The sequence below is a fragment of the Cheilinus undulatus genome, linkage group 19 (genome assembly GCF_018320785.1).
Source record: "Cheilinus undulatus linkage group 19, ASM1832078v1, whole genome shotgun sequence".
In the NCBI taxonomy this organism is placed as follows: Eukaryota; Metazoa; Chordata; class Actinopteri; order Labriformes; family Labridae; genus Cheilinus; species Cheilinus undulatus.
Window position 1 is genome coordinate 31,970,684 of NC_054883.1, and position 16,814 is coordinate 31,987,497.

Consider the following 16,814-nt stretch of genomic DNA (forward strand, 5'->3'; position numbering starts at 1 on the left):
CCTGAATCAGTACACACAACCACAATCATAGGGAAGACAGCTGACCTGACTGTTGTCCAGAGACAACCACTGGCACCCTCCACAAGGGAGGTAAGCCACAGAAGGTCACTGCTGAAAACAGGCTGTTCTCAGTGGCTATATCAGAGCACTTTAATGGAAAGTTGAGCAGAAGCAACAGGGATGAGCTCAGTCTTCAGAGGATTGTCAAGCAAAGCAGATTCAAGAACTTAGGGGGCTTCACCAGGAGTGGACTGAAGATGGAGCCAGTGGCTCAAGAGCCACCACACAGATGGTCTAGATGGACTACAAGTGTTGTGTTCCTAGTTTCAAACCACTCCTGAAACACATATTTCATAGGCTTCTCACCTGGGCTAAGGAAAGTAAGAACTGGATCGTTGTGACTCAGTAGTCCAAAGTCAAGTCAATTCAGCATTTGGAAATTCAGTTTCCAGAGTCCGGAGGAAGAAATCCTTCAGGCCTTGAAGTCCAGTGTTTCCATTCTCCACAGTCAGTGATGGTTTTAGGTGCCATGTCACCTGCTGCTGTTGGTCCACTGGTCTTTATCAAGTTCAGAGTCAATGCTGTCAGCCGTCTACCAGGAGGTTTTAGAGCCCTTCATGCTTCCATTTGCTTAGAAGCTTTATGGAGAAACTGATTTCCTTTTCACTGCCCAAAGGGATGCCAGAACTACCAGAAACTGGTTTACCATGGTATTACTAGGTTTGATTGGCCAGCCAACTGGTCTGGCCTGAACCCCATAGAGAATCTCTGGAAGATGAGAGACACGAGACTCAACAATCCAGACGAGCTGAAGGCTGCCATCAGAGCAAACTGGGATTTATAAAACCCCAGCAGAACCACAGACTGACTGCCTCCATGACACGAGCAGAGATGCAGAAATTTGTGCAAAAGGAGCAACAACTAACTACTGACTGATCAACAGAATATTCCAGAGGAGATATTTTTAATGTACCTGTGTTTGAAATGATGTGAATAAAAAAGAAAACACATTTTTCCAGGTTTTCCCATTTTTTCATTTTTTTATTTTTAATATAAATATAAATCATCTTTAAACATCTTGTGTTTCTTTGTTTTTGTGCAAAAGAGATGAAAAAGTGAAAGTAAAAACCTGCTGGATAAACTGAGGATGCATAGTGATTGAGCTAAAATTAAGGCTTCGTTTCTTATTTCATAAACATTCACACAAATTTATCAAACATCGTCAGTGAAATGAAGGAGTTTCTCCTCAAACATGTAGTGTTTTAGAATCCAAACGTTTCTCTGTAAACCTCTGAGAAGTCGTACCACAGCGTCAGAGAGCTGGTTTCAGCCTGCAGATCTGATGTGAAATCCAACAATATTAATGTTAATATTTCCACATTTATGAACCGTGGTGTTGGTCCAAACTGAGTAAGCCCAGGTAAATCAGGGCTCCAAACGTACCGTGTGTGGTTAAGGTGAGACAAAGTCAGTAGTAAAACCCAGAAAAATCCTCAGTTTGATGTTTAGATCCTTCCACTATTGATTTTAGTAGTTCATCCACAAAAGCCCCAAAATCCAAGAGTGATTCTCCTCAGACATTCAGTGTTTTTAATCCAAAGAAGAACCAGACGCTCCGGTAAGTCCTTCAAACCGTTCTTACCGGGTCTGCAGTCCTCGTTGTTCTTGTGTGGATCTAAATCGGACTCAGAGTTTGGCGCTGGTACGGCGTTAACTCTGGGTGCCAAACATCAACGATGAAGATGAGGCGGTAGCTGTCAGCTTCCTGCCACACCTCGTGTTCGAAGGAATCGTCGAAGATGAGGACTTTCCCCTCCTCCCATTCCCTGAAACAGAAGAGAAAGGGGTGAGAAGACCCTTTATGAAAGCACAAAGAATTATGGATAATCCATTTGGAGAAATCAGAACAGCAGTCAGAATTGAAGTGTCTAGTCTAAATAACTGAAGCCAGGTGTGGTGGGTGCCAAAATGTAGCACCAGAATTTGTGCTGTAATTTGGTACAAGTATCATGAGTGTTGGTACAGAATTTCAATACAGATCCCATGATATGAGGAGGAGGAGTGGAGTAAAAAAGTATTAGGAATGGTAAAACGAGCAGGAATAGGAGGAGGAGGAAGAGTACCGTGTCTGGTCAGTGCAGCGGATCCTGCAGCCCTGTTTGGGGATGACGAGGCCGAGGTGCATCCTCAGTCTGCAGTTAGTGGGGCCGGTGTGAGGCCACACGTGCGTACCTGGCTGCATCACTGAGAACTTTATCTACAAACACAAACATTCATATTAGAGAGCGAAACATAAGCAGATTACAGCAGCTAAACGTCAGATCAGCAGATTATTATCTGAAGATTTCCTGCTTCAGACGGTAAAAGCTCAGCTCTGATTTTTGACTCGCATCGAAGAGTTAGAAATTATTTTTAGAAATTAAATCCTTAAAAGCCGAACACAGACACATGTTGAAACAGAGAGGTCAGACTGCAATTAATGCATTAGAAGACGAGAAAACCAGACCACGGTGGAGCCCTCTTTGTCTCTGTTAACCTACATGTCAAAGGGACCGAAAGAGGAAACTGCATCAACATAGCAGCAATTAACACTTCAACAAGAAAACATGTGCAATATTCATGAGTTTCTGTGCAATGTTGGTGGATCTGCAATACCATGTCTTTTTCTTCTAGAATGCTCTTGTTTAAATATTATTTTTCTTTTTCCTACTATTTATTTTGAGTATCATTTTTACTTATGTCTCCTTTCTATGCCATGCCATCATATTTCATTGTACTGTACTGTATTTGCGGGCTGCAATGAAAATAAAGGTCTATCTAAAACACCGTAAGGTGGCATTTAAAGCTTAGGGAATAAAAATCAGAATTAAATGTAAGAATCTGTTGGAAATACACATTATCTTAATAGCATGTTTAAGACAACAGGCACTAGCGAATGCAAAGGATTCAAAGGTGTGATTTCCCTCTGAAAAACGCAGGGTAAAATGCCTTTAAAAGTATTCACCCCCATGGATGTTTTGTTCTTTTATCTATTTTATAAATCAATTTTGGTCAATACTGTATAATTTGTCTTTTTTGGCCAAAAAACCCTCTTCAATGTCAAAGTAAAAGCAGATTTCTACAAAGTAATGTCACGCAAAAATCTGTAATGTAAAATTTTTGACTGCATAAATATTCACCCCCTTCTAGTCAGTATTTAGTGGAGTCACTTTTGGCTGCAATCACAGCACTAAGTCTGTGTGGACAGGTCTCAACCAGGCTCAAACATCTGACTCAGAATTTTCCTCCATTCTTTTTTGCTAAACTGCTCAAGCTCTGTCAGGTTGCACAGGGATCAGGCATGAACAGCCCTTTTCAAGTCCAGCCAAAAATTCTCTATTGGATTGAGGTCTGGGCTTTGACTCGGCCCCTCCAGAAGATTCACCTTGTAGTATTTAAAACCATTTCTGTGTAGGTTTCTCTGTACGCTTCAGCTCATTGTCTTACTGGATAATAATAATCATAATAATTATATAATAATTCTTCTCTCAAGTTGTACTTTTCTGTCAGACTGAATAAGATTGTCCTCCAAGTCCTACATATTGCTGTGTTCATTTTATCTTGTACCTTTACAAGGCTTCCCAGGCCAGCTGCTGAAAAGCATCCCCACAGCATGATGCTGCCACCACCATGCTTCACAGTGGGGATGGTGTGTTTGTGGTGACGTGCAGTGTTTGTCTTGTCTGATGGCCTAAAAACTCCATTTTGGTCTCGTCAGACCATAGAACTTTCTTCCACTTGACCATGGAGTCTCCCATATGCCTTTAGCAAAATTCTAATTGAGATTGAATAAGTTTAGCTCCAACAGTGGCTTTCTCTTTGCCACTCTCTCATAAAGCTTTGACTGGTGAAGAACTCGGCCAACAGTTGTATGCAGAGTCTCTCCCATCTCAGCTGCTGAAGGTTGGAACTTTTTTAGAGTAGTCATAGGTGTCCTGGTGGCCTCTCTCACTAGTCTCCTTCTTGCACGCTCACTCAGCTTGTAAGGACAGCCTGATCTAGTCAGATTTACACATGTGCCATATTCCTTCATTTCTTCATGATGGATTTAACTGAACTCTGGGGGATGTTCAGAGCCTTTTTATCCATCCCAACTTAGACTTTTCAAAAACCTTTTCTTTGATTGTCTTCTGTCTCAATGATGTAATGGTAGCCAAGAATACTGATTAACCAGTGACTGGACCTTCTAGACACAGGTGTCTTCATACTACAGGCACTGAGACACATTAACTGCATTCAGGTGATCTCCATTTCACTATCTGTGAGACTACTATCAACAATGAGCTGGACCTCTGTTGAATTAGGTCAGTCACTTTAAAGGGGTGAATATTTATGCAGTCACTTATTTTACATTACAGATTTTTATCAAAATGACATTACTTTGTAGAAATCTGATTTTACTTTGACATTAAAGATGTTTTTGTCAAAAATGCCAAATTATATTGACCATGATTGATTTATAAAATAAATAAAAGTATAAAACATTCAAGGGGGTAAATATTTTTATATGCACTGTACCAGTCAACCTTTCGTGTGTATATTCTATGTACCTGTCCTCTCTTGCAGCCTGTAGCTTCAGGATATCTCTCCAATAGACCACACGTCTTTGGGACACTCTGACAGGAAGTTCCTACTTTTCGACCTGAAAAAAACAACAACAAAATGCATAAAAACATAAAAACATATCAGTCATCTATCAGAGGAACCAACTGACTGATAAAGAACTTTTTACACATTATTCGTCACCAGATACTGTTTAAATTCTCTGTGTGAGTTTCTAGATATTTTTCGTGCATCAGTGTGTACCTTGTTGCCAGAGAGTGAACTGTCCCCACTCTCCCCTTTCTCTCAGGTTCTCCTCCTCAGGTATGAACATTCCCGTGTTTTTGTCCATCACAGCCAGAGCTTCGTCCCTGATCGTCTTCCAGTTCCTTTCCAGCGTCTGTGAACATCAGCGCATCTCCGGCTCTTTAAAATGTTTCTGAATGAACATAAACACATGATTCATGCTCTCAAACACACTTTACCTTGACCAGATCGGTGTATCCGGTCTCTTTAGGCATCCACCACGGCTGAGCCTTCAGGCCGTCCACGTTGTACAGCGACCTCTGCCACACGGAGGCAAAGTGGCCGCGTTTATGACCAAGCTCGTACCAGTGATATGCCTGAAGATAAGCAGAGATCAACACTGAACATGTTTTCTTTGTTAAGGGAAGCAGTCTTTAAAAAAGCATCAGTGGATATGAAGTTATCATAAATGACAGCACAGCAGAAGAACAAACCACACACATCTCCATAAACCATACATGGTGCATTCACAGTGAAAGTCATGAGCTTCTAATGACAGAAACAACAAATAATGCTAAAAAATGCCAACATGAGTTAATAACTTGCATCCAGCCATAGGTGATCTAAGACCAAACAGGAATCTGGACCCAGAAAAAGCTTGAAAAATGACTTTACAAGAGAAAGAACATCAATAACGCCTCCTCATTGTCTAACAATAACAATAAGGTCACTTTGAAAGCTTTTAATCAAGCCTGTCTGGCACCATCTAGCGGATGGCAGGCATTACTACAGGCTGCAGGCCTCTAATCAAGCAGTCAGAGGCCAATAAAGATACTGGTGAAGATCTAGTATCTGTGATGCACCCTCGCCCAGGTGACAGATCAGCCCTTTAATCCACAGCCACCTTGTGGCTTTCTCTGCAGCTTCGCTGGCTGATTGAATGGCCCTCTTCTTTGCAGCTTCTGTTTTGCCCAGCCGAGTAAAGGCCTCGCAGAATGGGCGTCCTGCACATCCTCTGCAGTCTATTTGCTCATAGAAAGTCTTCCAGTCTCTTTCCCTGCACTCCTCCACCATTCCTGGTACTTTGTGCATTTCTTCTCTTTGGCTTGCTCTTTACACTCTTCCCATAGCACTGTGTGTTCCAGAACGATCCAATGTTTTTAAGCCTTAGAGAAGATAATCATGTCTGGCCAGAGTGATGTTGCAGCAATGTGGTGTGTAAATTGCTACTGTACATTTGTAAAGAGCATGCATTTGTGGGATGAACAGCAGAGCTGAGTATGTGGGTTGTGCCCATGAAAAATAAAGTCATGACGCTCTCCTGACCAAAGGTTGAGAAACATTAGTTTACTGCAATTTGTATGCGATTTCACCTCACTTGTTTTGTTCTTCATCAGTTTGATTGTTATGCTCACATCTGTCCAAATAAACCAGGCCAAAGAGGTAACGTCACTTTGTTTCAGAAGAACTTCTCCAAACAATCCAGGTATGAAACGACCCAAAGTTTGAGAAACATTTGCTTAAAGACTATATTTCAAATGAAGAGCAGGAATATATCAGGTCACAAAGAAGTCCTGATTTGTGAATTTCTGTAACTCACGCTTTTGTCTCCGACCCTCTGCAGGGCGTCACCCAGATGGAAATAAAACCGCCCGTCATCCGTCCCTGGTTCACCAGATTCCAAACCCTCCTGATGAGACAGAGGAAGATAGGGATGAGTTCTTCTATGCTGGTTTCTTCTTCCTCATTTTCTTTCAGTAAATGTGCTGAATCAAAGTAAAGCAAATGTGATTGTATTTACCCTCAGGTATGGTATACTCTCTGCTATCTTATTCTCTGACTTCAGGATGAAGCCGTAGTGAACTTTGGCAAAGCCATCATCGGGGGCGACCGCCAAAACCTGCAAGAGAAGACAAACCAATCAGAGCAAAAAGTGAAAAAGGTTCCACAAACGTCTGTGAAAGCATAAATGATGTGAACGCACTGACCTCCTCGTAGACCTTCTTGGCACCTTTGTTGTCTCCCAGCAGCAGGTGAGCAACGCCAAGGTCATTCTTCAGACTGATGTCTTCTGGAAAGATCTGGGTCAACCGCTCCAGAGTCGCCAGAGAGCCTCGCATCCGACCTGAGAGAGAAAAATGATCCAGAATGTTCAGCATCAGAAAATATATCTGAACTTAGAACTTCAAAAGGAAAAATGTTCCCTTCATAAACTTTAAAACATCTTAAATTGCCTTCACATTTTCGTAAATAGGTGCAAATTAGAAAGAGGTCTTTGTAAAAAACAGAATCGTGCAGTTTTGTTCTAGTGGTAGTTTTACTTGTAGTGTATCTGTATTACCCAGGAACTGCTGCCGCTCTGCTCGTCTCTTCAGCGCTGCTTTCAAGAGGTCAGGGGTTGCGTCAGGCAGCTCAGCGGCCTCTCTGTAGCTGTTGATGGCTTTCTGCAGCATTTCGTTACTGCGCATCTTTTCTGCCAGGTCGTCCTCCGTCTGCCCGAATATTACAGTAACATTTAGACACAGTAAAAGCTCACAGTGCTGCAGAATTATGAAGTGGTACTGTTTGGTACCTGAGCCTTTCCGTAGCGAGCGCGGGGGCTCTGAGGATGCTGCTGCACCAATGACTCAAACGCTCTCAATGCCTCCTCCAGCTTACCCTGATGGAAAAAGACCATAAACACATGAATGAGTGATAGACAGCAGACACTGGTATTGGAGAAGAGATTTTAATTAACTGTAGTCGTGAATGAAGTTGAATGTGTAGGGAATCTTTTCAGGAGCGCTGCAGCGCCACGTCTTTACCTTTTTACGAAGTTTTTCAGCAGCGTCGATTTCAGCTTTGATGGTTTTATCAAACTTATTGAGCAGTTTTGGTTTCTTCTTCTTTGCTGGAGTAGAGATGGACAGAAGAAGAGATGCTAAAAGTTAAAGAAATAAAAGCTATTAAATGTTGCCTTTTTGTTTATCTGTTTAAATCATGTTAAATTTGTACCTTTTTCTTTTGGCTTCTCCTCGGCCTGTTTCTCTGTTGTTTCTGCAACGTAACATGTAAAAGAGGGTCATGAAGCTGTTTTTAGAAGGTTAAACCATATTGTGGCAAAGTATACAATGTACAGAAGCACTAGACTGACATCAGTTTGTTTTATTTAACTCTATTTTGCTGTGATGAAAAATGAACTTTGGCTGTTTTCTCAAGATCTCGACTTATTTATCTCATTATTTTGAGATCATTTTCCCATAATAATGTGCCTGCAGGTTTTTCCAATCAAGTGCTTTATAATTGCGTTTGTTTCGCCCCTTTGTTCAGTTGTTTATTTTATTCTACCTGGGTTCAAACTAAAACATTTAAATACATCTGAGTGGCTGAAATTTGGTAATTATTGAAAATAATATACTTGACTGGCTATGTGTTTTATGGAAGTGTTTGAGCTTTATGATCAAAAATAGAATATAAAGAAATGGGGAAATAAAGGAGAAATAAGGTCATAAAGGTTATAGATTTATAAAGTTATGAATCAAAAATATATAACACAGAATTCTTGGGATTATAACTGCATGAATATGTGAAGCATACAGCGGAATTGCTGGTATTATAAAATTATCACTATCATTATTCTTTGGATCAAAATTTCATAAAAATACAAAATATACCAACATTTTGGGATTATAAAATAAATATAAAAATTGTTACCCTGAATTACAGAGATAAAACAAAATATATCTCTGAAAAGCAGAGAATTATAAAGTCATTACTATACAAAGTAAACAGCTCAAATTCTTGAGACTATAAAGTCATACATTTAGAAATAATTACCATAAATTTTGAGGTTATAAATTCAAAAATATATGAAATACACATCTGAATATGTGAGATTATAAAGTCATAAATATATGAAATATACAATGTAAAAATTGGGGATTATAAGATAAAAAATAAAATATAGAGCTGACTTCTCAGAATTATAAATGCAGTAATATAGAAATTATACAGCTGAAATTCTTGAGATTATAAGGTCATCAATATACAAATAATACCCTGAATTTTGACATTATAAAGTCATAAATATATGAGATAAACCTTGGATATATAGCTTTGTTTCTTGTAAATTTAAGGCTTACTAAAATTGTAATTCTTTAAAGAGGCTCTCATATGCTTTTGTGTTTTTCATTGTCCAATATGAGTTTTTGTTTTTACCTTCAGCCTCTGCAGTGCTTTCTGTCGGTCTGGTAAATTTAAGGCTCTCTGTATTTGTTTCTTTAAAGAGGCTCTGATATGCTTGTGTGTTTTTCTTGTCTAATAAGATTCCATGTTTTTACCTTCAGCCTCTGCACCGCTCTCTGTCTGTTTTGGTGTTTCTGTCTGTGGTTCACTCTGCGGTTCTGGTTCCACTGGGGGCTCTGACTGGTTTTCTAGTTCCTCCACTGTCACTGAACAGAGAAAAACAGCTCAAATTTTACTGATGCCATAACTTAAAGTTGTATAACTTTACCTGGAAAAGTCAGAGCACTTTCAGAAACTTAAACATGAGTTCTTTCAGACTGAATTTTGTTTGTTTATTTATTTATTTTCTTTCTCAGGAAATCAATTTCCTCCAGAGCGACTCAAAACATTCACCGACTGCTTCAAACCCCCTGAGAAAATTTTCAGGAAATGAAGAATTGCTGTTATATATTAAAGCTTTAAAAGAGCAGGACAGGGATACACGGTTACTGAGGTGAACATCAACAAGACAAAAATCTACTTTACCCAAGAATAAAAAAGAAATATCCTCAGAAACTCAGATCATGTTCCGGACCAGCTGTGTTTTCAAGATTCCCATAACTTTATTAAAATTAGACAACAGTTAACCTTTCTTTTAACACACGTGGTCACACTTTACCTGCTTCCTGAGTGAATTTGGAGCTGGTCAGGTATTGTGTTGACTCCACTGCAGAGGAAATCAAGAAACAACAAAAAAATCGGGGTTGGTAGTTTTAATAGTTGAAAACAGTACAGATAAAACACAACAGCTGTCTCTTCCTTCCCAAACTTTAACTTCCTGGTTTTACCTCTAAATATTCAAATATCTTCTGTAGTATCAGTGCTACAGGAACTAAACATGTACTGTATACACTGTATACCTGTCTATGGTTCAAATATCAATTAAAAAAAAAACCTCACATGACTTGAGTGGCAATAAAAATCAATACATAGAAAGAAGGATTAAATAATGCACACTCAAAAACATGCAGCCATGTCCACATATGGACAATGAAAACGCATCAAACTAAACTGAGTTTTAGTTCATCTCTGCTGGACTCACCGACAGTCTCCTCTGGAGGGCGCTCTTCAACAAGGACTACAATACAAAAAAATTACAAAAACTCAGCGTTTATCTACATTTTTACTGTTTTTTGTCAGTGATAAACATTCAAAACTATTACTGATGCAAAGCTGTCTAAATCTTTTGAACTCTAATCTCTCTTATGTGTGATAAAATATGCAATATTTAATTTTGAAAAATAGCTAAAACTAGAGAAGCTTAAAGCTGGATAGCTCAGTTGTTTACATAGCTGCCTTCCTTACAGGAGATGTGTTTTTTTTTGCTTTTTGTTTTTTTTTTTAAGATTTATTTTTTTTGGCATTTTTGTGCCTTTATTAGATAGAGATGGACATGGGGAGTGCCTTTAACCACTAGGCCACCTGCTCCCTGAGATGTGGGGTTTGATTCCGGGTCAGGTCAGATGAGTGTCCAGTGTGGCCCCTTAGGTCATGAGATTAAATAATTAATTTGTACTGCCCTAGTCTATATCTCACCTCCAGTGGTGTCAATAGTTTCAGCTTTATCCTCTACAAATAAGAAAAAAAATCCAGTTAATGACAGATAAGGGCTTTATTATAAAAGCTGTACATATTAAATAAAAGCAGAGGACAGAAAAGATGACGTTTTACCTTCAGGATGAGCGCTGTCTCTGGGATCATCTGGAAAACAAAAACACAGAGATGAGTCAGAAATCAGGCACGTATCAGCTGAGTGGCTGAATTCTTTTCTTTAATTTATTTTTTTTAAAGTAGACCTTTTTGCAGTTTTAAAACTTACAGCTACACCCACCATTGTGACACTTGTGCCTAAGTTCTTCGTGGTGCTTTTTACAATATTAGGGCTCCTGCTTGGTTTAGAGGTTTTATTATTTTGCTGAATAAGTTTAGAATCATTGGCTGTTGCAATTTAAAAAAGAGCAAGTACTATTAACACATCTATGTATCAAAAACACATTTTTTTTAACCTTTAGCTGGGTGTAGGGAGTCTTAAAACGCTCTAAATTCAACGGCTATAAACTCTGTTATTCTTCTAATGACATTAATTAGCTGTGAAGACTGAATGAAGGTTTGCCTCTAATTGATTCATTTCGTGCATATCTATTTGAAAAGTTGGAGACTCAGCAGCTGATGTTAAAGCCATCAGACCATTAAAAATACTATAAAAGAATAGATAATCAGGGATATCACCTGTATACTTTTTTTTAAAATCTATTTTCTGATTTTAGGTGAAAAATTGAGGCTTCAGGGTGTGGTTGTTTCAAAGGTTTAATCCTGATAGTAATAATCCAGACTTGGAAAGCCTTTTTCCAGGATCATGATATCCATCTTATTTTCATCCTGCTTTTCAAAGAGAAGACAGATTGGATCAACCTCATTGAGATACTGACTTTTAAAGATAATTAAATCCAAAATACCACAGCTCTAAATGGAGCAAAGGATGCTGGCTGCACACTGGAGGATTTGGATCGTCCTCCATGTTTGTTTTTCTCCTGAAGTCATGCTCACACGACTTTCTGTGAGATCTCACGTCTGTGGAATCTTCACTGTGAGATCGTTTCTTCAAACAGCAGGTGTGAGTTAAAAATGAGTTACAACTGTCCCTATGTCTGTGGTCTCGAAGGTTTTTAATTTAGTTAAGATCTGTAAATCACCTAATGAATAGCCAGCCTTACAGAGGGGAATATATGAGTGGTAAACTGACCCGGCACAAAGTCTTCAGATATCGGAGGTAGAGGAACAGCAGCTAAAGACAAACAAAAGAAAGGAAACATTAATAAACATACATGTACATCATTGCATCATTTAAATCTAGACCTGCAGGAGAAGAACACGAGTGTGGTTAGACCAAAGCTGTTGGAAGATTTCGACACTTGGATTCAAATTTGTATGTTTATAGCCTCTAAAAGCACAAAAACTGCCACAAAAGAAAGCAAAGCCACCGTCTAAACTGCACAAAAACACTGGCAATGTTTGATACCAAAACTTGACTAATGCGTTTGTTAGCACTGTCTTCTCACAGCAACAAGGTTTGTGATTTGAATGCTGGTTGGCCAGGCTTTTCTATGAGGAGTTTTCATCTTCTTTTGAAAGCATGGGTTCTCCTTAGGTTTCCTCTCACAGTCCCTACTCCCTGGGTTGTACTTTCCAAAGGTCAGGAAATGTTTGGGGGGGCAATGCCCTTAGTGCTGAATGTTTCTGGCTGGTGCAGCACTCACAGCCGTTTGTTTCACCAGCGAAGTTTAAAAGTCTGCAGCTCTGAACTCACCATTTATGACTATAACTGCAGTGACTTCAAAGTTTGTCTTCCTGCTTTAAGTCGAGCATTTTGGGCTCTTTAATTCCACTTTGGTACTAGCACTAGTCTGCTGTGGATTCAATGAATCAATTCGCAGTAATCGCAATAATCTCCTTTATGCAAACTGACTCACAAATGACGATGCGGCGTCATCTTTAGTCTTTCAGTGAAGTGCAGCTACTTCTATTGTGTCTTCATACACTATTGGCTTGAGTTGTATAATCATCCCAGGATTTTTATCCACAGTGGAAGCGCAAAGGCCACAGGAACCATCGAGTTCCTTGCAGAGAAGCTCAAGGATATTTTCACGTTAGGCTCGATTGTTTTGTACCATGCAACGGCATAATTTCCTCCTCTGTCCTCTGCCAGTCAGCATTCACATTAATATCATGCTCTTTGAGTGTAGTTGGTTTGCAAGTAAGAAACACTTGGATCTATGCTTACAAATGCCCCATGCAGGTGATAGACACCAACACTTTGCAGGATGCCTTTAGTATTTTGAGATGCCAGCTCAGAGAATAAAATGGGTCTGTGCAGTGCAGATATAACGATTCTTGAAGAGAATCAAGACGTTCAACTCTGCCGTTAAAGCTGTACTCACTGATAAGCACCACAACCTTGAGCATGGTAACATTCACGTCTCAAAGTCCAAAGTAATAATACCCAAAAAGTCCCCAGTACTTCTGGCTGAAATGTGACTTTTGACAGAGTCCAAAATGTACCCCAAATCTTGCTAAATAACAGCCTGCATTGGCCCCAGGCTCAAGCGACCACAAACTGGATGGGCCAACAGATAATGGTAGATAATAGTTGGGTGTTTCTATTGTTTTTTGTGCAATTTAGACAATTTGCAGTGGAGTTTGCCTGTAATTTATTGTGATAGAGGCAATAAGTTTCTCAATATTTGGTGCCTGGCTCTGATATTTTAGCTGAAATGATGTTGAAGTAAGTATTGATATCATTTAGATTTTGACTAGAATGGTACTGAAGTCTAAAAAACTGTTACACTCAAACAGACTGTTTTTGTTTACAGATTGGCTAATAAGATGTGAGGCATTCAACATGCAGAAAACACACAAACATCTACACACTGTGCAGCAGCCGCTAAGCCAGAGTGAGTGACGGACCAACCTTGTATTTCAGACTCCACATCGTAAGATTTAGAGCCTGGATCAGACATAGAGAGTGTTATAGTCATGACATGATCATGTCAGCTGATCACAGCGAGGGCAGAGACAGCAGGAAACAGGAGCATTCATGAGCAAAACATCAAGCAAATTCATGAAATGATGCTGGGGAGAAAGTGCTGGCTATGGGTACAACAGAAGGCTAAAAGCATGTGGACAGCTCCTATTTAAGTCTGTAGCACAGATGCTAAAATCTGCTGCAAAGATATCAGTGCAAAAGCAAGTTCAAACACAAACGCTAGCTATTAATTACTACATCTTTTAAGACACGCGACCGAGAGGACATGTAGGGAAAGGTTTGTGTGACACTCATCCGTCTCATCAGATTCATTAGTCTTTTTTAAATTATTTTTTTAAAGGTAATTTTTCAGAGCTTTAGCCTTCATTAAAAAGGACAGGAAACACAGGGAGACAGAGCAGAGGGAGCACCAGGACTGGGACTGGACTCTCTGATTAGGACGTCAAGGACTGCAGCCCTTGTATATGTACACAGGAGCTTCCTCGACCAACTGAGCCAAACTGGTGCCAAAATCAAAAGACTCATTGAAAAAACCCCAGTAATTTTAATGTGTAATTTGGCTGTAAGTAAAAAACATTCAAATAACTAGTCAGATTTTTTTATTAATGGATGAAACAGACTTTTAAAGGACAGAATTTTCCATTTCTTTATCCCAAAAAACAACATCATGTCAAAATTTTAAGAGTGCTTAGAGCGAGTAAATCTTGTTTGGTCTTTATGTATCTGGACTGCAACACAGTTTAACATTTTGCTTCTAAAAAATAAGAAAATAAGAAAATAAAATGTCTGTAATCCCTATCATATCTCATATTTATATTTCTGTGAAAAAAACTTAAATTAAATCTGAAAGTTCAAACTTCAGTCACATCTTGATTGTTGGTGGTAAAAAGAAGCAAAATGATAAAAGTCGTCCAAATACTTACAAGCCTAATGGTACACTGGCAAATAAAGGAGTAAAAGGAGCTTTCTTTAATTTCAGCAGCCATGCAGAGTATCTAACTCTCACATGAGTTAACTGTGATGTAAACTACATACCTTCATCATCGAGGTCAGGAGGAGAAGTGATCCCTACAACAAACAAAAAACACCAACACTTAGCAGAACAGTAACTAATTTTCTGATGTGAAGCAAAAACTGAAATAATATGGTATTAAACCCAGACTGTCAGAGAAAAACTTTAAGACAGTCCTTTATTAGTAGTATTCTGAATATTATTCAACTGTTATAAAGTCAGACATATTTCAGACAACTTTGCTAACAAAAAAAGTCAGTTTTAGGGGTGAAGATGTTCCAGCATTTATATGGCATCCCAAGGTTTAAGTCCAGCCTGTGGTTCCTTTCCTGCATGCCATGACCCACTTTCTCTTCCCTGTTTCTGACACTATTCAGTAGAGCTGGGCAATTAATCAAAAAATAATCGAGACCGACTTTTAGAGCCTTTAACCGATGTAAAACTGCCATGCCAATTATTTCAATTTTTTCCCCTTTTCTTGGAAAAATTTGACTTTTTATGAAAAACATTTTTATTTAAGCTGATGTGTGTTTTGATTTCAAATATTTCAATAAATAACCATAAATTGTTAATCTATGTCTGTTCCTTTCAGTTGTTTGTATTAAAATTACACTAATTTTTACAGAACAGAGTCGGAGGTTGTGGGTGGCATAGTTGCTCATTAATCATAATCAAGGTAAGAAGTTCAATTAATCGTAATTTTTATTTTTGCCATAATCGCCCAGCCCTGCTATCCACCATTCTTCTCTACAAATAAAGGCATAAAAAACAAAAAAATATTTATTATTTATTGAAAAAAAATTAGGAATTGATTATTTTATCACATCATTTTATCAACACATTTAAAAAAGTATGGACAGGGCCATGTTTACCACTGTGTAAGATCCTCTCTTCTTTTAACAACAGTCTGTAAATGTTGAGTAATGTTGTCCCATTCTTGTCTGATGTAAATAGATTTTATGAATGAATTTATTCATTATGTGGTTTTGTTTGTCGATGAAACAATTGTATATTTTGATACTAAAATGCACTGATTGTGAACATCAGGGCTGAAATCAGTGTTTAAAATAACATTTCAGCTGATTGCCAATGTGTGCAGGGGTTAGCGCTGTTGCCTCACAGTTTGCATGTTCTCCCAGTGCATGCTTGGGTTCTCTCCAGGTACTCCAGCTTCCTCCCACCACCAGTGACATGCTTGTTAGGTTAATTGGTGACTCTAAATTTGCTATAGGTATGAGTGTGAGCAAGCCTGGTTGTCTGTCTCTATATGTCAGCCCTACAATTGCCTTGTGAACAGCCCAGGGTGTACCCTGCCTCTCTGGATGGATGCTTCCCACATTTTCTCTCTATGGCCAGAAAAACAGATCCCACTTTGTCAAGCAGGGCACTTCTTCTCCTTGATAAAAAATTTCTTCTCTAAATCAGCCGTCAGCTGTGCTTGATCATACCAGGATTAAACTGATACGTCACAACACTTAAAAATCTGCTACTGACTTCTGTTCATGCCACATCATTGCTGATGTGTGATACAAGCCAATTCCAATGTTGAACTGATGTACTGATTGTTGCATCCCTTCTTCATACATGTGGACATAAAGAGATGTTTTTCACAGAGCATAAAGAAACACATAATTATGGGAAGAAAGACAGAGTGGGAGATGGCTGGCGAGAAAGGAAACCCAGACCAGACTTGAATCCAGGCCATCTGTTGCAAGATTGGCTTCTGTACAAGGGTGCAATCTAACTGGTATGTCATCTATGCTGGTGGTTCTAAACTGGTGGGTCGGGACCCAAAAGTGGGTCATGAAGCATTTTTCAGTGGTTTACAAATGTGTCTTTAAAAAAATGGTGGCAAAAAGTCTATGAAGTACATGCACCTTTGAACAAATCAACTTATAAGAAAATACATTAAATAAACACGTCTTCCACACCTGATGCAGTCTTCTCGGTCTGTGTTTCAGATGATGCAGTTTCTGTTGGCTCCGCCCCCTGGGGCTCTGCAGCTTGCTTATTGGTCGTTTCAGCCAAAGGCTCACTGGCTTCTTCTGGTGTTAAAACTTGAAAAAAAGGAGGACACAATCAGGAACAGATAGATTTGAATTTGACTTAAAATGTTCCTCATTCACCATGTTTTCCTTAAAGAACTTGGTTCTACTTAAAGTTTTCAAG

General features: G+C 39.0%; 1 protein-coding gene across 10 annotated transcripts in view; it reads right to left on the minus strand.

Annotated features, from left to right (window-relative positions):
• Positions 1-1,021: 1,021 nt before the first annotated feature.
• The window catches only part of LOC121527265 (aspartyl/asparaginyl beta-hydroxylase-like), a 49,798-nt gene continuing 34,005 nt past the window's right edge, over positions 1,022-16,814 (minus strand). For 5 of the 10 annotated variants that reach the window (XM_041814153.1, XM_041814152.1, XM_041814150.1 and 2 more), the window contains 21 exons: positions 16,577-16,702; positions 14,669-14,701; positions 13,559-13,594; positions 11,834-11,875; positions 10,762-10,791; positions 10,627-10,659; positions 10,133-10,168; positions 9,710-9,757; positions 9,147-9,257; positions 7,822-7,863; positions 7,632-7,747; positions 7,400-7,486; positions 7,169-7,319; positions 6,816-6,952; positions 6,629-6,727; positions 6,428-6,517; positions 5,067-5,204; positions 4,846-4,981; positions 4,590-4,681; positions 2,124-2,257; positions 1,022-1,826 (listed from right to left, as the gene is read on the minus strand). In XM_041814153.1, the coding sequence (XP_041670087.1) occupies positions 1,676-1,826; positions 2,124-2,257; positions 4,590-4,681; positions 4,846-4,981; positions 5,067-5,204; positions 6,428-6,517; positions 6,629-6,727; positions 6,816-6,952; positions 7,169-7,319; positions 7,400-7,486; positions 7,632-7,747; positions 7,822-7,863; positions 9,147-9,257; positions 9,710-9,757; positions 10,133-10,168; positions 10,627-10,659; positions 10,762-10,791; positions 11,834-11,875; positions 13,559-13,594; positions 14,669-14,701; positions 16,577-16,702 (1,868 nt within the window). In that variant the 3' untranslated portion in view covers positions 1,022-1,675. The remainder of the gene's footprint in view (positions 1,827-2,123; positions 2,258-4,589; positions 4,682-4,845; positions 4,982-5,066; positions 5,205-6,427; positions 6,518-6,628; positions 6,728-6,815; positions 6,953-7,168; positions 7,320-7,399; positions 7,487-7,631; positions 7,748-7,821; positions 7,864-9,146; positions 9,258-9,709; positions 9,758-10,132; positions 10,169-10,626; positions 10,660-10,761; positions 10,792-11,833; positions 11,876-13,558; positions 13,595-14,668; positions 14,702-16,576; positions 16,703-16,814) is intronic. The other 5 variants (XM_041814155.1, XM_041814146.1, XM_041814149.1 and 2 more) reach the window with 4 other exon arrangements.